The following is a 23,737-nucleotide window of genomic DNA, read 5'->3' as shown; positions in this document are numbered from 1 at the left end:
CAAAATACAGTCCAGATGAGAAATATCAAGTAATTTAATCGAATTTAGTAAACAAATGTGATCAAAATCGATGGAAAAGTATCAAATTAGAATAACAACACACAAAACGAAAGTAATAAATCCATCACAATCCCTTTCGGTTTCAAAACGATTCGTTATTAAAATCGATTTCCATCACATACCTGGAATCGACCGAAGTCACTAATTAAAATAAAATTTTCTCCAATAAAATAATGCAAATTTTTAAAAAATACATTATATCGTCCCCTTAATAAAACAATAGTGTATAATTATTTTGCCTTTTCGAAATAATTGAGTTTAAAATTTTTGTGTTAGTAAACATCTAGAACAAAAGTTATATTTCAATTGATCTTTTGACCCACTTTGTGGAAGTAGAATTTCACCAAATTTTGACCACATATAGAATCAGTTATGTAGATTCTTATTACAATTTAGATTCTTATTAAACAATATATTGCAGAAGAAATAATTTAATATGACTTATGAATTAGCGAAATAAATAGTTTTTTTGCTCTCCTAAGAACTTGAGTTTTCTAAGATAGAGAAAGGATTTTGAATATAGTCCTTCGATATGCTGCCTCAACATCTAAAACACCTAAAATACACATAGACACAGCTTTTAATTAATTTTTATAAATTACATACTATATTTATTCATAATGCAATTAATTGTCTTCAATATTACAAATTGTTTCCTCTTTTATAATTATATCGATTTCTTCCGAATTATCCGAGTTATTATCAATTATCTCATTAGCAATCTCGTCACTGTATTCATCATTCATAATTTCTTGGGGAATCTCCTCGCCGTCATTGAATAATTCAATACTTTCTTCGTCTGGATTTCGTAATTCATCATTCAAGCGATAGGCAGAGAATTCTCCAATTTTTTTACCATCCACATAATGAAAAGAGATAAAGCACTGTTTGCATAAATATGCCGGATCCTGCAGTTGACGATTACTGCCTTCGACAACGAAAACATAATTCATCTTTCCACATATATTACATGTTCTGGTATTAAAACGGCTAATCGTTTGTACATATGGATAGGAGGATAATGAGGGTAAAACTTGTAAACATGGATTTGTTATAACCTCAATGTTTGAAAAGACAAAAACATGTTCACAATTCCCATGATGCTGGTAAAGTTGTGGAAAACCTAAACTTATAGTAAGATCAATGAAACGGGTTTCTTCTAGACGAGCTACTTTAAATTTCAGATTATCTAAGCCTTTGGCTTTTTTTGCCCAACTTCGTATTGCTTGAGAGTAATCCATATTCCCAGGATGGCGTTTATCGTTGTAAAAGGTATCTGTTATGAAAAAAAATCCAGGATCTGCGTCTTTAGTTGGTAAAGGATCTTCAGGATGTTCGCTTACATCGAAAAATCTTTTATTATTACATACACAATATACTTTATCACGTAATTCACTCAACAAATTCCTTCCAAGACATGCAAATTCTTGAGAAAAAACAGGTTTTTCTAATGTCCGACCGATATGGGTGGCACGCGCCGGTCTATAAAACCGTACATATATTAAAAGTTCTTCGCCAGGTCGTATAGTTTGCAATGATTCTCCTTCAGCCGAAGGCGGTTTCAACATTGTAAAACACTCACGAGAACGTTGAAAAGCACTTGGCTTTTTGCATTGCTTATGTTTTATTAATAATTCAAAAGATTTTAATTTAACGCTTTTTATATCAATGTTTGCAGTAGTTTTTCGTGGTATTTCGGAAAATCCGGGTAAAAACTCGGCCACTCGTGGATCGCTTGACTGTTTTATATGCTCAAGCGAACAATTTTCCTGAACTGTGTTATATTGTTCGTCATCATTTGAAAGTTGCAGGGCATCTTGTATGTTAATATCTTTCGATGGTATGGTATACGGATGTTTAAATATTTTGTTGTAGTTCGATAGAAACTGTTTAAGATTTATAGGGGTTCGCATATTCTGTCCTAGAATTTCCTCCATTTTGTAAAATATTCTGAAAAATATAAAAAAAATGATTCGTTAGTTTTGTAATGTCCCTAAAATAAAAAGTTTTTAAACAATCAATAAATATTAAAATGCACGTTTTAATTTTAAGTTAATTTTATATTTAGCTATTAGTATGTACTTATAAATAATTGTTTTAATTTAAAACAGATCCTTTTCTTTCCACTGGGGATCATTGACATTAGGAAATTGCTTAATTGCCTCTTCATAGGTAACATTTAATCTTAAATTATCTTCAGTCGGAGTATCCATTGATGTTTCTCCTTCTGGATCTTCGACACTTTCTTTTTTCTCTGATATATTCTCAACATATATACGTTGGAAATTTATGACTTTGTTGGTTTTGCCAATTACTTTAAATTTTTGTCGGCAACTTTGCTCATAAAGTGGATCTGGCAGTGGAGCATCAGCATCTTTTTCAAAAAATACATCGGTTCCCATGGCATAATCGTATGTACCTAAAAACATAGGGCATTAGTCGATACATAGCTTAAAATTCCAAGTAATACATAAATAAAATTAAATTTTGAAATCATATTTCATTTAATTAAACTAATTCTACTTACCTTTAAAAATGTTACCATTAATTTCAGCCACTGGATTTTTACTTTCAACACCAATTATTTTAATAGCCGAATTTTCATCAGAGAGTTGTTCAGGAAATATCTGATTTTTAAAATCAGCAAATACTAAAAATTCCTCTTCTTCATATTCCGAATCACTCATTTTAAAAAGCAAAAGTTACTACTTCAAAGGTCACACTGTATGATAACAATGTTGTTTTTTCGTTTGTTAAGAAATATCTGGCAACTCTAATTACAAAATGTCAAAACTGAACGAAAATAGAAAATAATTTCTTTTTACGTTTGTGTGCGTTTTGGAAAGGCGGATTTTTTGCTCTTTTTTGTAATTGCAAGTAAATAAAAATATTGGTAATTTATTAAATATTAATTGAAAATTGTGATAAAAATAAACTATAATCTTACCGTTAACTATATGTTATGTCTTAAAATAATGTGTTTTTTATGGTGATAAAAAAATTAACGCGTGCTTGTGTATTTTTCCATTTAGATTTTGCCACCAACAACATACAATACCACCATTTTGGGCGAATTGGATATTTTTTTCATAAATTGACAGCAGCGAATTCGGCGAAGAAAAAATAATTAAAGAGCACTGAAAATACAGAGAAACGGAGGAAAAGTACAACGTCATTTAATAAAAAAAATACATAGTAGAAAAAAGGACGCTTTGAAAAAATCAAAAAAAATACCTTAAAATAAAAATAAACTTTTACTTATTTTTGTACAAACAATTTAACTAAATTATCCACAAAAATGGCCGATGAAGATTTATCACTAAATGAAGATCAACTCTTGGAGAATTTGGATGAGGCCAATGGTGAAAATGAAACAGAACTAATAAATGAGGTAAGTGTGTATGCAGCATGCATGTATTATGGGGAAGAAGAAAACTAGTTTTTGTTTTTTTCTTTTTTGCTTTGCAAATGAAATCCAGCGCAAAAAGATGGAAAAAAAGGAATAAAAACAAGTTTTGAGCAAAAGCTTTTGTATCTCATAAATTGTGTAGTATCAACAGAAAAGTGATGAAAAGATAGATGTTGAAAATGTTACCAGACTTGGAATATGTGGGTTAAACTTCAGGGATTTTGATAAAAGATGGTGGTATTTTAGTAAATTGAGGTTATGGCGAATAAATTTTCCCTCCATTTTAACACAAAAAATTTTGTGAAAGCAAATTATAAACAAGTACACCTATGCTTTTAATTTTTCTATTAATAATTTTTTCTTGCATTAAATGGCGATGGTATTTGAGAATGTTCTTTTAGTAACACAGAAATAGAGTTTAACTACGAATATAATTTTTTGTATTTAAATAGAAAGATGTTGCAGGGGGTCTAAATCTGAAACATATTTAGAGGGAAGTAGTAAATATGACAAAACTCTGCCACGTTCCCATGATAATTGCAGGGTAATCCAGCGTCAGCTATATCAACTGAGTTTTTTTTTGTACTGGAAAGAATTTTCGACAACCATGGAACTGTTACAACAACAAAACTTTCCCAGAAGTTTTGCTGATGTCAATAATGAGCAAGCAAATCAAGACGTGCTATTTTGTCACAAAAGAAAAGATTTAATAGCTGCCCTTCGTCTTAGCTGAAGGTTTTTTAACTCAGGGATATGACAAAAACTGGCTTATTGTAAGTGGTCGGCTTTCTACTTAAAACTTGTCAGAAAATTTGCTATTTTAGGCCTCTAATTTCTAAAATATTAGAGTGTATTCAAAATTGACGCTACTATTATCAGTGCGAAAATTATCTAAAAAAACGGCTGCTCGTATAAAACATATTTTTTTTATATAACTAATACGCTGATCCATAATATGGCAAACATTTTTAAATCGTATGGTCAGTTTTCGAGATACTTTTCAGCAGTTTTACCCCAAGAACATGGAATTTAACAGAAAGTTTTAAAAACAGTTTATGGTTTTAAAATGTTATGTAAGAAATCTTATTTTTTTTTAGTTTAATGCCACCAGATTTTATAGCAGCTAATATAATAATGTTTTTTTGAGCACTACATAAACTAGACAATTTAGAGAATTATATTTCATATTAAATTTTGTAAAACATTAATTAATAACTTCAATTTTCGAAAAAATATTCGAAACTTTTGTAATAGGAACAAATTGATTTGTGTTTGAAAGCAGAGATTCGAATTAATTAATTCAATTTAAGATTAATCTACTAATATCGTAATTCGGAATTAAAAACTGTCGGCCATTCATTCCATAACTCCATTCCCAACATCTAGTTTTTTAGCTTTATTCAAAGGCTTTTATTTAAATCTTTCAATTAATTCATAATGGAATTAATGCATAACAGAATTCATTCATCTTTTGAACGATTAAATTTTTTTTAATTTAAATTGAATTAAAATATTTTTTCTTCATTCAGTTTCATTCTTTTTGAGAATGAATTCTCAAAGAATGAATAATTCATTACATTTAAAGTATAAAGGAATTAATCCTATGAATTAATTCATAATGAAATCATTAACAAAATGGTTTATAAAATTTAATTTGATTTCGAAAATGGATATATGTATATTAAATTGGATAAATTAAATTGGTTTCTATCTAGAAATAAAACTAGGGCAATTTTAATGCAAATATTTAATAATTTCATTATGTATAATATTAATCGGAAAATTGGGTAAAAAAAATAATAAATATACAATTTGTTATAAAAACTACCACAATAAACTGAAAAATTAGAATCTAGCAAGTAATTGCACAATCCTGCAAATATTCTTAAATATTAAATTAAAAAAATGTTTCTTAATTAGGAGCTCAACTTCAGTATATTTTAAAACTAAAAATGAGATAAAACTCTTAAAAAACACAGTTAAAATACATATCTCGAAAACTGTTCAGTGTGACAAAATTAAGAGTTAAATTTAAGCCATAATGTTACGCTTGTACAAGCCTGTTCTGTATTTTTTATTACCATCACTTCAAGCATAAGAATAATTTTGAACAATATATCAATTAATGACCTTTGTTGTCAAGACAATGTTGTCAGAGCAAAAGCAATAACAATTTTGTCATAAAGAAGCAATAATACTAATAAATGGGGACTATACCTGATAACTTTTTATCTTGAAAACCATTATGACGTTTATCATGACAGGGTTATATGCACCTAAAATTGCAACTTGTCAGAGCTTTTTTGTTTACAATTTGTACGGGTATTATTTGCATCTGGCGAGTCTGGCAACACCGAAGAGACGCCAAAAGTCGCAGCAAACGCAAACTTTTGTGTCAGTTACATAGAAAAAAAAACAAACAAAAAAAAAAAATAAAACCGAAACCCAAACCATTGAGTTTTATTTTGCTTTCATTTCTTTTCCTTTGCCTTTGTATACCATCGATTTTCGTTTGTCTTAAATTTGCTGCATCAAATCTGGGCGTGTGATTAATAAAAATTTTCATCTTAACCGCAGTTTTGTTTCGTTTAAAATAAGAGATCTAAATATTTTAGTTTGTGTTGTGTTTTGTTTTAAATTAATTATATCGATAAATATATTGTAACAGGAGGATAACAATATGCAGATTGATCCCGAATTGGAAGCTATAAAAGCTCGCGTCAAAGAAATGGAAGAAGAAGCTGAGAAAATTAAACAAATGCAGTCTGAGGTGGATAAACAAATGGCCGGTTCGACAACGGGCTTAGCTACAGTTCCCTTGTCGTTGGAGGAGAAACAGGAAATCGATACACGTTCGGTGTATGTGGGTAATGTTGATTATGGTGCATCGGCTGAAGAATTGGAGGCACACTTCCACGGCTGTGGCACAATCAATCGAGTGACTATATTGTGCAATAAGGCTGATGGTCATCCCAAGGGATTTGCCTATATTGAATTTGGTTCCAAAGAATATGTTGAGACTGCATTGGCCATGAATGAGACCCTGTTTCGTGGTCGTCAAATTAAGGTAAAGAGCAACCTACTTATTCATACATAATACATACATACAATATAAACTATGTATCTATCAATTGTGTATTTGGTTTGCTGACGTATTTATTGTAATTTTTTTTTTAGGTTATGTCCAAACGTACAAATCGTCCTGGCCTCTCTACTACCAATCGTTTCCCCCGTGGCAGTTTTCGTGGTCGTGGTGGTGCTCGTGTCTCCCGAGCATGTTGTCATACCACCACATTCCGTGGCACCCGTCGTCCAATGTAAGTGTTAGTTTCACTTATTAGATAATTCCAATTTTTACTCATCTCTTGCGACCCCATATACTTATGCCTTATTGTCTTTGGTTCTAGAAGAGGTTATCGTGGACGTGTTAATTACTATGCTCCTTACTGATTAATATTCTTACCTACTTTTAATGGTAAGTACGAACGAATTGTTCTTATTTTCTATGCATGTTTCATATTTATTACTACTACTATTTATTATTATTATTTTTATTTTGTGTGTATGTATCTTTATGTTTAAGTTTTTATTGGTTTGTTTTATCAATTCTTTATTAAAACATATTTCATTTCGTGGGTTATTATGTTGACATTAGAAGTTGAGAAAATTTAAGTAAATGGTTTTAGGAATGTCAGTATCATGGAATTAATGAAGGCATTCCAATTTTTCTAAATTTTAACTTTTTTACAGCTAATCTGTTGCAATAGCTCCCAATTGTTGTGGGCATGTCTTCAGTAAGTTTTACGTTGTTGGAGCACAGACAAGTCAAACTACAGCCAAAGTTAATAACTTGTACTAGACTCAACGTCATAGCAGTCGTGTAGAATACTGCATTAGTAGAATACATCATTATCTAAAATCTACAAAAAGTGTTTATTTGAAATCATTGAATATATAGTAGGGTTCTATGAAAAAAGCCAAAAAGTAGAACTCGACTTTTCATTCTCAAAAAGTCGAACAATCGACTACGTTATCCCAAAAAGGTCGAAAAGTCGACTAACTAATAAAAGTAGATTTTCTTATTTTAAGTTTTTGTTGGTGGCTTGCCAATTTAATAGTCAGATTCCTACCAGAATCTTTGGGCTGTATAGATTGGCTAATGAAATGAGAAAAGGGAAAAAACTCCCGCAGGAATTTTTATTCATAATTCGTCTGAATACTTTTCAGATGTAAAATATGAAATTCATTCGGTTTATGAAGAAATCATTTGGAAATAATCTAATACAATGAAATTGTACAGTATTGTCGTTTGAAAATATCTTTAATAACACAATTATACTCAATTGGATTTGACTGAAATGTTAAATGAACATAACACTTTTGCAATGAAGAGCATAACAACAAGAAGCTAGAAAATAACTAATCGTTTTTTATGCAAACAGTTTATTTTTAATTTTTCTATATATCGTCTTGTGGAAATAAACTTAATTTTTATAAAATGTGGACTTAGGCGACTGTGCACTGTAAGCTACTAGCGTACGTATTTCCAAGCGGTTCCCTAAGATATAGGAAAAATAGAAACAGTAAACGACAAATCTGCTAGCCAAAACCCAAAATTTTTAGTATAAAAAAAGGAAAAAAGAAAGGAAACTGAAATTTTAATTGATTTCCAGTTTATTTTTAATTTTTGATTTAACAGTTTATTTTTAATTTTTTTATCTATCGTCCTGTGGAAATAAACCTAATTTTTATAAAATGTGGACTTAGGCAACTGTGCACTGTAGCTACCAGCGTACATATTTCCAAGCGATTCCTTAAGATGTAGGAAAAATAGAAACAGTAAACGAAAATCTGCTAGCCAAAACTTAAAATTTTTAGTATAAAAAAAGGAAAAAATAAAATTTTAATTGTTTTCCCCACCCCAAATGATTGAACTGGTTCGGCGATTAATTCTAGGGTCAAATAAAAAATACATAATTCATTTGATTAACATTTTTATTAGAATCTATAAGAATTTTATGTTTTAGATTCCACTTTGCATGCGTTTGTACCAATTTTTGCAGCACTTTTTTTTTATACATATTTTCACACTTATGTCTTAAACGTTCTCGGCACGCCTACCTTTATAAATGGTTAAGCTTTATTATACTGATGAAATTTTAGATTTTGTATATAAATGTTCAGTGGTTAAGTCGATTTTAATATGTACTTTAGAGATATAATCACCCTTATCGTGGTTGGCGTAAACGTCATACGCCTACGACAGTTTCGTACTAGATTAAAGATAAAATGCAAACTTGTTCTTTAATCTAGTACGAAACTGTCGTAGGCGTAAGACGTTTACTCCAACCACGATAAGGGTGAATATATTGGAACTTCACTCTGCAATAGTTATCAAATGAGGTCCAGCGACTCAGAGGTTTTCTGACGACAATTATATCTTTATTTCCGAACGTAAAGATTGTCAACTTAACGGCAGCTTTATAAGCTGTTTTTTTCGTGCTAGAACGTTTGACTACAGTGGACCAAAACACAACAAAAACCACATTCCCACGACAGCCGGTTCTACATTCACTCGGCCAAGGTCTGTCAAGTCAGCAACAATTGCTCTTACAACAACAACAAAATCCACTCCCTCTCTTGACGGTGTTAAAAATCGGCATTAGTTGAGTTAAATTTATTTTATAATCCTTTTTTTTAAATGAACGAACACTTGCATTATAAACAGAAATATTTCGAAAACAAATTGGAATTGTATTTATTGCGAATTTTTCATTAAAAATATTTTCTTTTTCAAAAATATGTTGGTGTTATAACAGGGTCTGCTGTCGTCGAAAGTTATTCCCTTGGGAAAAACTTCCGGTTGGTATATCTGTCGCTGAGTTGATAATCTTTGGTCAAGTTATAATCGTTCCGGAGCAAAGATTCCATTGTCTTGGGAACGTCAACGGGAATCTGTTTCTAATCCAGCAGCTTTATTAGAGGAAAAACTTAAGGGTATCTTGTAGCGATGTTAAGAGTGTAAGGGTTAATGTTGTTTTTTTTTTTTAAATGCAATTTGTACCCAGGTACCTCTTTACTTACATAAGGGTTAAAACTATACAAATAGTTTTATCACAGTCGAGTTTATGTGGAAAGCTTAGCTTATTAAGTAATGCTCCAAAAACCTTGCGGAATAGAGTATATATTATGCTGATAATCTATGATTACACTGCAATTCAATTAGAGTTCGATAGAATATTGGGTTTCCGAATACCGAAAGTTTTAAAGAAGCAACTATTTTTGAATAAAATAAATAGACTACAACAACATTTATATTATTGTAAAATACCTAAGCATGCTGTGAAAACTGTTTCCTCAAAAAAATGTTCAATTCAAGAGGAAAAAATGCTTTTTTGAAATATTCTAAAAGAAGAAAATATACTCTTAATTAAAACAATTTATACAAATTTGGCCTTAACAAATTCGAACAAATTTGTATGAAAACTATTCGAAAGAATTTTAAAAACTTATGTGCTGTTTTTCTATAGCGAACGAGTGCTTTGAGTGGACGTTTTACATGTGTTTTGTTTTTGTTACAATAACAAAACACATGTTAAATTTCCACTCAAAGTACTCGTTCGCTATAGAAAAACAGCACATTAGTGTTTTTTATACAAATTTTTTCAACTCATTTTTCTTTCGACATCGTAGAACATCCAGTTACTTTAAAAATTCGTAAATTTTATAAAAGACATGCTAGAAGTTTTATAAAAACATGGGGTTAAAATTTAAGTTCGAATTTTCTAACATATCTCAAAAAATATATATTATGTAAATATATTCTCCCTTATCGTGGTTGACGTTAACGTCATACGCCTATGACAGTTTCGTACTAGATTAAAGAAACAGTTTGCATTTTATCTTTAATCTAGTACGAAACAGTCGTAGGCGTAAGACGTTTACGCCATCCACGATAAGGGTGATTGAAAATACTTTAAAATTAAATTTTGTTTCAAAATTTTAAATTCGAAATTAGAAAATATAAGAAAAAAAATAATACTAAAATTATTTTTATATAAATCCTTGATTTAGCAATTATTTTAACACCTTTAAAATTTTTTCGAATATAAGTTCGAATTTTCGAAAATAAATTGCATCAGGTTTATGAATAATCTAGAAATTATTTTACCAACTTTACAAATTTTTCGAACATAAGTCCGAATTTTAATTATTTTTTTTCGGAAATTATTAGTATATTTGAAAAGTTTCGGTTGTGCGTATGCAAAAAGTTACATTCGACATTAAAAATATGAAAAATTACAAATTACATATTCAGTTTTAAACCTTATCACAGATTTTAAATAAAAATTCCAACTTTAATTAAATTTCTTATTTTATGCTTTTCAAAATATAATTGTTTCCTTTTTAAAAAAAAAAACCAACTGTAAATATAAGTGTGTGTTAATTAATTATTTAATTTTATTTTATAAGCTAATTGTTTTATAAACGCTTTTTATTTGTTTGACTTTGGCTGCACTACTACTACTACTACTGTACCCGATTTAATAAGGACTACTCTCTCATACATATAATAGCTTTTAGATAAATTTGCACATTTCTTTTTTATTTTCGTATTGCATTTTATTTCAACACTATTAATTTGATTTCAGATTTTTTTTACAATATATAATGATTTCAAAAAACATTATATGATTGCCATAATTACACAAAAATATCTTCTTGAAAATACACAAAAAATATATAGAAAAAGATCCGATATATGATATAGAACTAGACAAAAAATAATAAAAAAATGAAGAGGTGGATATGAGATGCAAAAAATATATATATCAAAAAAAAATAAAGATGAGCAACAAAAAATATGAATAATCCCTCTAAAAAATGACAAAAATAATGAAAGATGTGAAGAAGAAGATGAGACTAAAGAGAACGTCTATTGTTTCTAGTAGATTACTAAATAAAACAAATATAAAAGTGGCTAATAATGTTTTTTGAATGATCACCAAATAAAATATATCTATATATATACATATATATCTGTAAAACCTTTTTATTTTAAAACCACAAACAAAAAACAAAATACTAATTGAAAAAAAAAACAAAATAAAAAAGATAAGAAGACCTAAAGGAAAAAAAATGATTGAAGAAGAAAGAATATTAAAAAAAAATATTTCAAAAAAGGACATCAAAAAAATATTTTTTAAAAAATGGAGTAAACCTAAAAAATAGAAGAAAAGTAATAAAAAAATTTAAAAAAAACATAATACCAGAAGATAAAGAAGATACAAAAAAGAGAACCCATCCAAAAAAAAAAGAAATAAAATTACATCAAGAAAAAGGAAAAAATGGATAAAAAAGCACACATAAAAAAATGAACAAACAATTTTTATGAAAAAAATAACAATTATACATTGCTATTAAATTAATAAGCTAATTATAAAACAAAAAATAAAGAATAATAAAAAGAAAACAATAGTAAAATAATATACTATTTAAAAAAAAACTAAACCTTTTTGCATTTTTATTTCAATTCATAATTAAGAAGGCTGTTGCTGTATTCCAAAAAAAAAATTACAAATTTTTATGAAAGATTTAACTATAGTGTAAATCTTTCAGTTTCTTATATCTTAAATACAAAAAACAATTTCGAATATTTGAATTTGAATTACAAAAACATAACATGGTAAGTACAGAAACTACATATTGTGTAAAATCTACCGCTTCTGCTCATTTTTATTACGCATTAGTCGACCATCACAAAATATAAATAAAAAATACATAACCTTAAAAAATGCATTTTTCGTACAACTTTCACTTTCATATCGTATCATCAATCCTTGTAAAAAATAAAACTTCAAAAAAAAATTATAATAAGAAAAAAAAAAAAAATATTAAAAAATACATAAATTCTTTTCTTTTAAAATCTATGAAATCCGACCTTAATGATTATGATATTGACAACATTTCTAATAATTTTATGTCAATGACACTACCACTTTTAAAGTACATATTTGGTTATAGTTTCCTTAAGTTGAATTTTTGGATATAGAGTCGTATAGACGAACCTGATCAGCATTTCGTTTATTCAGAATAGAATTCATTCAAAGGCCGAATGAATTCTGTTATGAATTAATTCAACGATGAATGAATTCTATTTAAACAAAAGTCTTTGAATTGTGCTAAAGAATTAGCACATGGATCTATGCAATGAATTGCTGACATTTCCGAATTAAGATTTTAGTGAATTAAACTCAAATTGAATTAATTAATTCGACCTTATATTTTGTATTTTATGAAAAATATTCATTCATTCATATTCCATTGATCTCGAACATACCATTTAATAGATTTTTTAATCGATGAAATTATGCCCCATTCTTTTAAAAGAGAAAGCATTTTGTAAGTCCTGTTTATTCAATATTACAGTTTTTATTATCCTGTGATCAACACATACTGAGCAGCTTTTGTCGATTAAACGCTTAATATAGGATTTTGGTTTTTCATATTCACCCTTATCGTGGTTGGCGTAAACGTCTTACGCCTACGACAGTTTAGTAATAGATTAAACAAACAGTTTGCATTTTGTCTTTAATCTAGTATGAAACTGTCGTAGGCGTAAGATGTTTACGCCATCCACGATAAATGCGAATAAAAATGTCTGTGTTCAAGAGTGAGCTTCATTTCTCAATTAACCATTTTGAGTCCCCATGTTGCGATCTACAATTTCCCATAGGTTTTCTATGGCATTGAGATCTGGCAGGCCACTTCAAAATACTTCATTGGATTGTAACCACTCGGTTACAACCCTAGAGGTGTGTTTGGGGTCATTGAAGTGCTGGAATATCCGAACTAGGAACATATTTTCCTCAGCGTATGGATACATAACATCGTTTAAAATTGATCTGTATCCGATTCCAGTCATAGTATAGTATATTTTATGAACAGCACCACACCATAATATTGCCACCTCCAACTTATTTGTGTATTTGGGGTCACGTCTCTTTCTCATCGGCCGAAAATAGAACAGTATTCCATTTCTGTCTCGAGCAATTAAAATGTTCTTTGGTAAATTGTATATGGTACTGCTCGTACTTTTAGAAGTAAGAGGTTTTTTCCCGGAACAATAGCTACCAATACCAGGATCATTTGCACCGCGGCTAACAGTTCAAGAACAAATATTCCATTAACCCTCCGGCGGGTGAGAAGGTGGGGACATTTTTCATTTTCAAACTGAAATTACTCCTTGATGGTCCATGGGAAGTATACCCGCCCCCCATATGTATTCCAAGGAAATTTTATCAAGAATCGTTTAAAAAAATCAAAGCGATCCGACCAATAGTTTAGTTTCTATTAAGATTTAAATGTGTTTAAATCTGAAAAGGTGTAAAGGTCCCTGGGGACATTTTTCATTTTCAAACTGAAATTACTCCTTGATGGTCGATGGGAAGTATACCCGCCCCCCACATGTATTCCAAGGAAATTTTATCTAGAATCGTTTAAAAAAAATCAAAGAAATCCAACCAATAGTTTAGTTTCTATTGAGATTTAAATGTGTTTAGTACGGGAACGTGTGAAAAGGTACCTTGTACTGAAATTTCAACAATAGTTTTTTAGGCTTTTTTTCATATAAAACTCATAAAAAATTAATAATGTTATATACAAAAGAAAATTTATTTTCTAACATTCATTATTGTATAATTAGTAAATAATAATAAATCAAAACAAAAAAAATGTTTAAAAAATGCGTTTTCATATAAAATTCCCTAAAGGTCCCGGTGGACCTTGTACTTCGTATAAGGGCATTTCTTACTCAACAGTCGGAAGGTTAAAGATTATTGATAACCTCCTGGGGCGTAATTTTTTGGGAATTCATTAAACTCTCTTCTATTATACCCTTCACCTTCGTGAAGGGTATATTGTAATTTCTACAATATAATTTTCCGACCCTATAAAGTATATATATTCTGGATCCTTATAGATAGCGGAGTCGTTTAAGCCATGTCCGTCTGTCTGTTGAAATCAACTTTCCGAAGCCCTCAAATAATTTACATACACGATTCATACATCAATATCTCCGGAATTCTTCCGGCTCGGTTGCTATTTAAAATCGGTCCACAAATGGCTGAGATATAAGGAAAAAAACAGGACAACCTCGATTTTTTACCTATATCTGGATTACTAAGTCATTAATATAGACAATATGGATATCAAATGATAGATACTTCAATGGGTCAAAATCTGAAAAATATTTTTTAACCCGAATTTTTTTTCACCAAAAGTTTTATTTCGCTAAAATAATAAAAAAACAAGTAAGAGTGCTATATTCGGCTGTGCCGAATCTTATATACCCTTCACCAAATTATACTTCAAAATTTTAAATATTTTTAGGTAAACAAAATTTAATTTTTTTTAATTTTTTGAAAAAAAATTTTTTCGATTGTTATTTTAAATTTTTTTTTTTTAATTTTTTGAAAAAAAATTTTTTCGATTGTTATTTTAAATTTTTTTTTTTTAAATTTAATTTTTTTTTTTTTAAATTTTAAAATTTTTTTTTTTTTTTAAATTTTAAAATTTTTTTTTTGTTTTTTAAATTTTTTTTTTGGAAAAAAAAAATCGGGTTAAAATTTTTTTTCCGATTTTGACCCGTTGTAGGTCCAACTTACTATGGTCTTATATACGTCGTTGCAAATGTCTTTGAAATATCTATCATTAGATATCCATATTGTCTATATTAATGTCTTAGTAATCCAGATATAGGTAAAAAATAGGTCAAAAATCGAGGTTGTCTTGGTTTTTTCCTCATATCTCAGCCATTTGTGGACCGATTTTGCTGATTTTAAATAGCAAAATTTTCGAAAGCATGTCTGACAGAATTATTGAAGATTTGGATCCCGAAGATATCTGGGGTCTTCAGAAAACTGATTTCAACAGACAGACAGACAGACAGACAGACAGACGGACATGGCTTAATCGACTCCGCTATCTATAAGGATCCAGAATATATATACTTTATAGGGTCGGAAATGAAAAATGTAGAAATTACAAACGGAATGACAAACTTATATATACCCTTCTCACGAAGGTGAAGGGTATAAAAACAATTCGAAATTTTTTTTGTCAAAAAATTAAAAAGCAGCTTTGGAAAAAAAAATAATTTTGAAGTATAATTTGGTGAAGGGTATACAAGATACGGCACAATATAGCCGAATATAGCTCTCTTACTTGTTTTTGAGTAGTTTTACGAAGACCAAATCATAGACAACAACTAGATAGGTAACTGAGAGCCAAAAACCTAAGTCTGTTGTCAGAAACCTAATTCATGAGAATGTATTGCATGTATTTTGTTTTTGTATCACCCGTATGTGTGAAAAGAGAGTAATATTTTACTCTCTCCTTCCGTTCTATGCGTTTATTCTATGGACCAAATGTTGAGTTTTTACAATACGTGTTAGCATTAAAATTGTTTTCGCAAATCTGGAATCTAGTCAAAAAATTGAAAAATTAAATTTTTTACGTAGTTTTCTTACATATTCATTTTTGTTTTAGTCCTCTTCCTTTAAGAAGTATAACCACATTCTATAAATCTATTTCTGGTAAACTTTAAAAATTAAAAATGCTGGAGTTTACTATATTTTAATTTATATTTGGTAAATGGCGTGTTTTTGCTTTAATGTCTATATATCATAAAATATTTGAATTCCTTTTTGTTGAAATTCTGTTTCATGAGTTTAGTTTTGATATGCCCACAAAAAAATATAATTGTTTGTATTAATTTGAGGTATATGTAGATTTTATTTCTTAAATAGAAATAATCGTTTACTATTTATGTTTTAAAATATGTAAATGAATACTTAAGACTATGAATTAAATTCGTATAATAAATGTCGGTGATAGAATCTTGACATTTCCTTAAGGCATTTCATCAATGGGAAATCTTTTCAGAAATTCATTAATACTTTCCGACTCTCTTTCGGCACGTTCAGAAAGTTTTCTCTTAGATTCGACCAACTCCTGGAGATAAATTTTCCATCGTCTGGAACCACTGGGAACACGGTGTAAATAGAACGAGGCCCTGGACGTAAAAGGTATTGATTCATTTCGGGGTTTAGTAGTGAAAGCATTTGCAGGGATATCAGCCATCATGGATTTACAACCAGTTGAAGCACCTTCCTTGATAGTTGGATTTGTCGATTCGGGAATCATGTTTGATACAAATTAGAATAGTTTTTTTTTTTAAAATAAGATATGTTAGCTGTTAAAAACTTGAAAAGTGATTGATGTTATTTTTGACGAATTGTAGAGTATATATAGATTAAAATTAAGAAAATGGTGTGATCCTAAGCAGGTAGGACGAGTAATGTTAACAGGTAGGATTCTCACTTAACAGGGACAGCAATTAGAATAGGTAATTAAAGTTTAACACTAACTAGGCATACACATTTTAATATTAGGAATTTTAATAACAATTCAAGCACCATGTCGTACTGTTTAGAAAAAGAACTAGTTCTTAGTATTAATTTGCAAAAGTAATAAAACTGTACACACACAAAACATAAAGCAATATAATAAAAATGGGCGAAATTAATAGTCTTCAAACTTAAGATGCTGTTAGCAAAAACGTCATAAAATTTATTCAAATTAACTACCTTAGATTTTGGGTTAAATCCTTCTAATATGCAACATTAATATTGTGCAGCTGTAAAATAATGCATATTTTACTTGTTAACATTGGTGTAAACGCTCATAAAGTTGTAAAAATACGTTAAATATGTAAATTCTTAATTTGGGTTACATTTAGCGGTAAATAATTATTTACCGTTGCTAATAACAGTGAAGTCGTCGTACCTGTTTAGGATCACATAATTTTCTGCATTTTGCTCTATAAATACTCGACGCTTTGTCAAAGGGAAATGTATTTCGAAGATTTGGCTGAATCTAAGATAAAACTTTATCAGCGTGATCAAAAAGAATCGGAAAGCATTAATGAATTTCTGAAAAGATTTTACATTTATGAAATGCGTTAAGGAAATGATAACACTTATCGCGAAAACTACAATAAATCTATTTAATTTAGAACATTTTAATATATTGAAAAAGAGTAAAAATTAAAAGGGTAGACATTAGTCAAAACTGCATCAGAATATTGCTTTTGCATTAGGAATGCATTTATATATTAAAATATTCCTATGTATTTATATAATTAAAAGAGGACTAATAGAATTTCAAATTCAACAGAATTGGACCTAAACTTACCGCGACTAAAATTTTATTTTTACAGAAAATTTTTTTCTCCAAAATTTTATTTATCTTAAAGTATACTTTGTTGAAGGGTATATAAGTAAGATTCGGCACTGCCGAATTACAATAAATCTTAAGATGTTTTATTTACAGCAAACACGCAATGACTGGCCTTGAGATTTGTTAATTTTCATTGTGAATGCTAGCCGTACCGGAAACTGCGAGCGTTTCAGTCGGAACCATTCGGATTCGCGGCATCACAACTTCTTCTCCTTTTTACTTTCCTTTAAGTATTGTTGCTTCGATAACGTTTTTCATCTGGTTTTTCACCGCAAGCCGAGTGTCATTACAAAGATGTGGTTAGTTTATATTTCGAAACATTATGATTACCGATCCGACATTCAGTTGGAGATTGTGAGTAGAGTGTCCAAAAAAGTGGCAAATTTAAAAACCCGGGTTCCGGTTTAACCGAAATTGAGTATGTTTTTGAATAAACCGGTTTTGATTATTGTCTTTTAAAAAAACCGGTGATCCGGTTTCGGTTTTTGACTTTAAAAAAACCGGTTTATAATCACCCTTATCGTGGTTGGCGTAATCGTCATACGCCTACGACAGTTTTGTACTAGATTAAAGAAACAGTTTGCATTTTATCTTTAATCTAGTACGAAACAGTCGTAGGCGTAAGACGTTTACGCCAACCACGATAAGGGTGAATAAATTTTTATTTAATATGAAAAAGGAAATAGGAAATGTGTTAAGAATTGTGTACTAAATCTTCGGAAATTTAGCATTTTTGAATTCTTAAGGCTCTATCTTTATGCAATTATTTTATATCTTTTACGAAATATTGTCAAATGCTATAATTTTCTATAAAATAAATCAATATTTTTAAAAATGGTGTCAAAGTTTTTCATAAATATGTTTGAATGAGCTAGAAAATATATTTCATTAAAACCGGTTACAAAAACCGGTTTGTCAAAAAACCGAAAACTTAAAAAAACCTAAACCGGTGAAGTTTACGGTTTCGGTTTTGGATACTCTAATTGTGAGGTATTTAAAAACTCGATTGGATAGTTGACCGATTTTTGTACGTCGACATTAATGTTTTTCGCAGCACGATCGCTCAATCAATCATGATTTGTGCAATGTTTGAAATCACATTGCGGAAGAGTTTGGATTTTGATTCGGTAAACTTGCAGAAAGCAACGGGAAATTGAATACGGTCGGTCGAAATGTCCGCGTTGTCAATGTTCAGTAATTGCTTTGAAAAAACTTCTCCAGATTGGTAGTTCTGCAGCTCGACACATGATCGTCGTCAGTTTGAGTTTCTTGATGTGTTTCCACAAAACGGACGACTGCACACGTGCATTAAATTCATCGGCTGTCGTTGATCGTGGAATTACTGACAATGTTTGTCGAAAATCACCTGTCAACAGAATCATCCCACCACCAAACCGTCTTTGATTGTTTCGTAAATCTCGCATCGCTTTGTCTTATGCCTCCAAAGACTTTTTATGCACCATCGTACACTCATCCCAAATGTTCAGTTTGCTTTGCTGCAAAACTTTGGCAATCGCACTGTTCTAGGAAGTGTTGCACGTTGGATTTTCATTGTTCCGTAAAAAACTTTTATGAACTACTATCTGAACCCGGTCCGCGTTGCTGGCCCTTAGAAAACATCTGTTTTATATTGCATCTAGATCTCGATTTTAATATACAGTGTCGGACTTAGTCGGTTATCCAACCTTCAATGTTAATACGTGTGATGGCATTCCGGCTGGTGCCAATGAATTCATTACTGTGTCAATCGATTTGTATTTTATTGTTTCGCCAGGCAGTTTCAATTGAATTTACTCATTGAGTAAATTCAATTGGTGCCAAAATTTCAATTGGTGCCAACAATTTTTGGTGCCAAAATTGCACGTTCCTACAGCCAATCCGATTTTTTGTAGTTGATTGTAAGACTTGGGAATAACTTGTCGACAATAGATTGAATGTTCATTTGCATTTGGCAGAAGTTCGGCGGGAACGAAATCTCATTTGTGGTGGGATCACTTACATATAATTTTTCAATTTCCGATGTACAACAATTGTTTTGAGAATGTTTCGGAAGAAGGGTCTTGCAGCAAATGCACACGCATGTTCGTCGATGGCGTTCGGCTTCTGTAGCTTCATTTCCAGTGAAATAAATTTGAAGGAACTTCGCATCATCATTAAGAAGCGAGAGCAATGATCCAATTCTGTGGTACATTAGGCATTGAACTTTAAAGGTGGACATGAAGCCGACGTTGTTTACGATATTAGTTGCCCCGAAGGACGTCATTTGAAAGCATGAGTTGTATTTTCGGATATTTTGAAGGAAGTGCTTGGGAATCGGAGTGACGCCGAAATGTAACTTAGAAGCGGTAAAGGCCGCTCAATTATTGGTAGCAGAACAACTTTACCGTTCGAACAGCACATTCCCGGAGATTCCATAGGAAACTTCAAAACACTGTAATGTAAGCAAAGTTTGTTCATTGAACCAATCAGTATGTCCTTGTGATTCCTGCAGTCACCATCATTATTGTAATGAAATGCAGCCAACTCATTTTATGATTTCGTTGTGTTTTTACCAATGCCTGTTTTTTTGGTACAATTTAAAGGGCAGTGATGAAAGAACATTTGTATGGTGTCCGAAGGGAAAGAGATTTGATCCCAAGTACACAAGTAAGATAGTCAAGTTTGGTGGTGGAAATATAATGGTGTGGGACAGTTTTCCAGTACAAAAGATACTATGACTGGTGTCAGATACAGATCCATTTTAAACGATGATATCTATCCATACTCTGAGGGAAATATATCTTTCAGTCAGGCATATGCATATATTAGTAGAAAGATCGGTTTATGTTGCTAATATACAATTTCTTCGAGCTCGACTGTGCAATGTATTTTCAACGTTGTAGTTGGTGGTCATAAAAGTTCTTCAAAATAACTACCTTAGTTTTTGGGTTAAATCCCTCTAATGTTGCAGCTGTTGCTGTCCAATAATGCACGTTTTACTTATTGCTAAAGCTATTAAGCAAAAAATTAAAATTGGCGTAAACCCTCTTAAAGTTGTAAAAATACATAAGCGTTAAATATGGAAATTCTTAATTAGGGTTAAATTTTAGTTTGCTGCTCCTGGTAAACAATTATACCTGTTACTAATAACGGTCTAATTGTCCTACCTGCTAGAGATCACATAATGTTCTCCATTTTGATCTATAAATACTCTACGATTTGTCAAAACGAACATCATTCCCTGCTCAAGTGTTTACCAGTAACATATCTTATTCCAAAACGTAATAAATTCTAATTTTAAAATCAAAAATGATACCCGAATTGACGCTTTCAACTATCATCAGCGAAGGCGCTACAACTGGCTGTGAATCTATGATGACTGATGTTTCTGCAAATGCCTTCACTACTAAACCCCAAAATCATTCACTACCTTTGTCGTCTAGAGCATCGTTCTATTTACATCGTGTGCCCAGTGGTTCCAGACAATGGGAAATGTATCTCAAAGATTTGGTTGCATCAAAGATAAAACTTTCTCAGCGTGTCCAAACAAAATCGGAAAGTATTAATGAATTTCTGAAGAGATTTCCCATTTATGAAAAGCATTAAGGAAATACTAATTTCATCACCAGTTTTATTCCATCACCAGTTTTTATTTGTAACTAACTAATTTGTATAACTAATTAAATTCACGGCCCAGTCTAGTCTTAAGTAATTTTTTATGTATGCATTAATTAATGTATTTTAAAATAAATATATTATTGTCTGTTAATAAAAGACTTTTTATTAATAAAATAAAATGTGTGCATAAAAAATAATTCAAAATTTTTTGTTTTTAATTTTAAATTATGAGGATGGGGATCATCTTCGTATCCTATATCCACAGAAAGTTTATGAGTGGACCTCATTGATTTTGCAGATAACGGTATTTTGCATATTTAGCAGATATTCACTAAAATCACAGTATTTGCGAAGTTAAAAATTGATTTTTGGTATAAAACATGAGTATTCACAGATTAAGCTTATTTTCTCTAAAATCGTATTTACGAAGTTATTCACCCCTATCGGCAATAACATGTGACATTTTGTTCCCATGAATTATCCATTCCCTCGAAGGGAAAATTACTATCGCGATATTCCATGAACTTTTCATTCACAATAGGTGATTTTGTTCGTAACAACTGCTTATTGCTTACAAAATTATCTCTAGAAATTTCACAACATGAGGAATTTTTTCACGTGAATAAAGTTGATGAACGAGAAATGGGAAAAGGAAACATATTTCATGTGAAATATTGATTCGCGATTATATACACTAGCATATCCCGGTGCACTTCGCTACCCCTATTCTAGTAAAATTAAGAAATCTGAATGGATTTCTGACTACGTACAATGATATGAAAATAACACATGCAAAATATTGAGAATCTCTCAATTACAGTTTACTTGATATTCAAACAATAACTAATTTGGTATGGGAGATACCACTGATCCCATCCATTTTTATGTATTTTATGTACCCAGCAAAAAAAGTGAGGAAGAAGATGCAGAATATTCACAACAAATAGCATGCTTGATGTACTTCCAATTTTGGTGAAAAAGCTATGAATTTTACATTAGCTTGTCATTGGAGGGATGTTGTTCATTTTTGACAACTTGTTACTTAATAAATTCGATGCTTTCGATGCGATTAAATTTCAGGTAACACCTTAAAATCGATGGAAATATAAATAATGGAAATATAAATAATAGAAAATAGATGGAAATATAAATAATAGAAAAATCGAAATCGCTATAGTGGTTGCGGAGATATGGCTGAACCGATTTTTATCAAATTTTCAGTGAATCTTCAAATTTCAAATTTTTACACTATAGCGCTAATGACACTATACGTAATGATTTAAAGGTCAGTAATTGTTACCAAACTTTTGCAAATAAAAAAAAGTTAAAAAAAATCAAAAAAAAAATTGTCAAAAAATTATTTTTATTTTTTCATTCGAGAAATAACAACTTTGTCAAAAGACCACCTCAGTGTTTCGGGTGCGATGTCAGGTCGGGGGAGTCCGTGCTTTTTTTTGTCTGACACTATATATTCAAATCGAGATGCAATATAAAACAGAATTATTGTAAGGGCCAGCAACGCGGACCGGGTTCAGCTAGTGTAGTTATAAAATTTATGAAACAATGCACAGTGGTTTCCCTTATATGAACAAGCGGTCAATAATCAATATCTTCAAAACTAAAAAAGGTAGGGTCTTCAAAATGTATCACCTCATAGCATGCCCGAAGAACTTAAAGTCCGCAAATTTTTTGGAAAAAATATTAACAACTGTAGCCACAGTAGCCCTTTGATTTTCCAAGGGTTAATTGGCTTTTAGATTTGTTTTATGAATTTTTGAAATAAAATATTTCAGTATGAAAATTCGTTTGTTTTAAACAATTTTAGTTAATTTTTATTCCATTTTAATTCATTTGAATTATACAATGAAAAAAAAAAACTAAATTAAAAAGTTATACAAAGTTATATGCGCGATATTTTTCGGGTATGATGCAATCTAAACTGTTTTATATGCTTATTTTTCGCTTCAGCATCTTCCTCCGACAATTCACCTATTGACACTACTACATGCTTGCTTACCTCAGCTCCATGGATCAGATTTTTAAGTACCGATGCAAAAATAAGACGGCGCACAGAGGGATTTTGGTGTCAAAAAGTCAATTTTTCAAACACTTAATTTCAACAATCAAATGATGCAGTTTTGTAGAGAAATGTTTAAAGATGAAATGTACACTTATAGTTTTAAGAAAAAATTTATTTTATTTTTAAAAAAGTCCATGCTAGTAAAGTCCTTGCAAGGGTGTTAAGCAAAAATTTACTTATATTTTCACGCAATTCAGTGGCTTATATACCATTTACCTTTAACATATTTGAAAAATATAACATTTCCACATCAATAAAAGAAAAATTATGGGGATACCATAACAGTTAAG

The 23,737-nt window shown here is 30.3% G+C and overlaps 3 protein-coding genes across 6 annotated transcripts; 1 reads left to right on the top strand and 2 right to left on the bottom strand.

Moving 5' to 3' along the window:
• Positions 1 to 638: 638 nt before the first annotated feature.
• Positions 639 to 3,145, bottom strand: Pbp49 (proximal sequence element A Pbp49). Its single transcript, XM_065514281.1, has 2 exons — positions 3,008 to 3,145; positions 639 to 2,010 (listed from the first exon to the last, which is right to left on the bottom strand). Exon 2 carries the CDS (start codon positions 1,995 to 1,997, stop codon positions 687 to 689), a length of 1,311 nt encoding a protein of 436 aa, XP_065370353.1. The 5' UTR covers positions 1,998 to 2,010; positions 3,008 to 3,145; the 3' UTR covers positions 639 to 686.
• LOC135962381 (uncharacterized) lies at positions 2,100 to 2,747 on the bottom strand. Its single transcript, XM_065514284.1, has 2 exons — positions 2,588 to 2,747; positions 2,100 to 2,479 (listed from the first exon to the last, which is right to left on the bottom strand). The coding sequence occupies exons 1-2, from the start codon at positions 2,745 to 2,747 to the stop codon at positions 2,163 to 2,165; spliced, it is 477 nt and encodes a 158-aa protein (XP_065370356.1). The 3' UTR covers positions 2,100 to 2,162.
• A 171-nt stretch (positions 3,146 to 3,316) lies between the features above and the next one.
• Positions 3,317 to 11,980, top strand: Pabp2. 4 transcript variants are annotated; one of them, XR_010576648.1, is made up of 5 exons: positions 3,317 to 3,451; positions 6,138 to 6,536; positions 6,647 to 6,792; positions 6,880 to 6,944; positions 11,122 to 11,980. XR_010576648.1 is itself a non-coding variant. In XM_065514283.1 (5 exons), the coding sequence occupies exons 1-4, from the start codon at positions 3,359 to 3,361 to the stop codon at positions 6,917 to 6,919; spliced, it is 672 nt and encodes a 223-aa protein (XP_065370355.1). In that variant the 5' UTR covers positions 3,317 to 3,358; the 3' UTR covers positions 6,920 to 6,944; positions 11,122 to 11,980. The 4 variants fall into 4 exon arrangements, 2 of the variants coding, with proteins under 2 accessions (XP_065370355.1, XP_065370354.1); XR_010576649.1 differs by having other exon boundaries at positions 6,877 to 6,944; XM_065514283.1 differs by having other exon boundaries at positions 6,647 to 6,786.
• The last annotated feature ends 11,757 nt before the right edge of the window (positions 11,981 to 23,737 follow it).

This window comes from Calliphora vicina, chromosome 5 (assembly GCF_958450345.1).
Source record: "Calliphora vicina chromosome 5, idCalVici1.1, whole genome shotgun sequence".
Classification (NCBI taxonomy): domain Eukaryota; kingdom Metazoa; phylum Arthropoda; class Insecta; order Diptera; family Calliphoridae; genus Calliphora; species Calliphora vicina.
This window is presented reverse-complemented; position numbering and strand designations above follow the sequence as displayed.

Coding starts and splice junctions, on each gene's coding strand:
- Pbp49 (XM_065514281.1), bottom strand. CDS start 1,997: ATGGAGGAAATTCTAGGACAGAATATGCGAACCCCTATAAATCTTAAA.
- LOC135962381 (XM_065514284.1), bottom strand. CDS start 2,747: ATGAGTGATTCGGAATATGAAGAAGAGGAATTTTTAGTATTTGCTGAT. Junction 2,480..2,587: donor TAATGGTAACATTTTTAAAG/GTAAGTAGAATT, acceptor CTATGTTTTTAG/GTACATACGATTATGCCATG.
- Pabp2 (XM_065514282.1), top strand. CDS start 3,359: ATGGCCGATGAAGATTTATCACTAAATGAAGATCAACTCTTGGAGAAT. Junction 3,452..6,137: donor AAACAGAACTAATAAATGAG/GTAAGTGTGTAT, acceptor ATATTGTAACAG/GAGGATAACAATATGCAGAT. Junction 6,787..6,876: donor CGTGGCACCCGTCGTCCAAT/GTAAGTGTTAGT, acceptor CTTTGGTTCTAG/AAGAGGTTATCGTGGACGTG.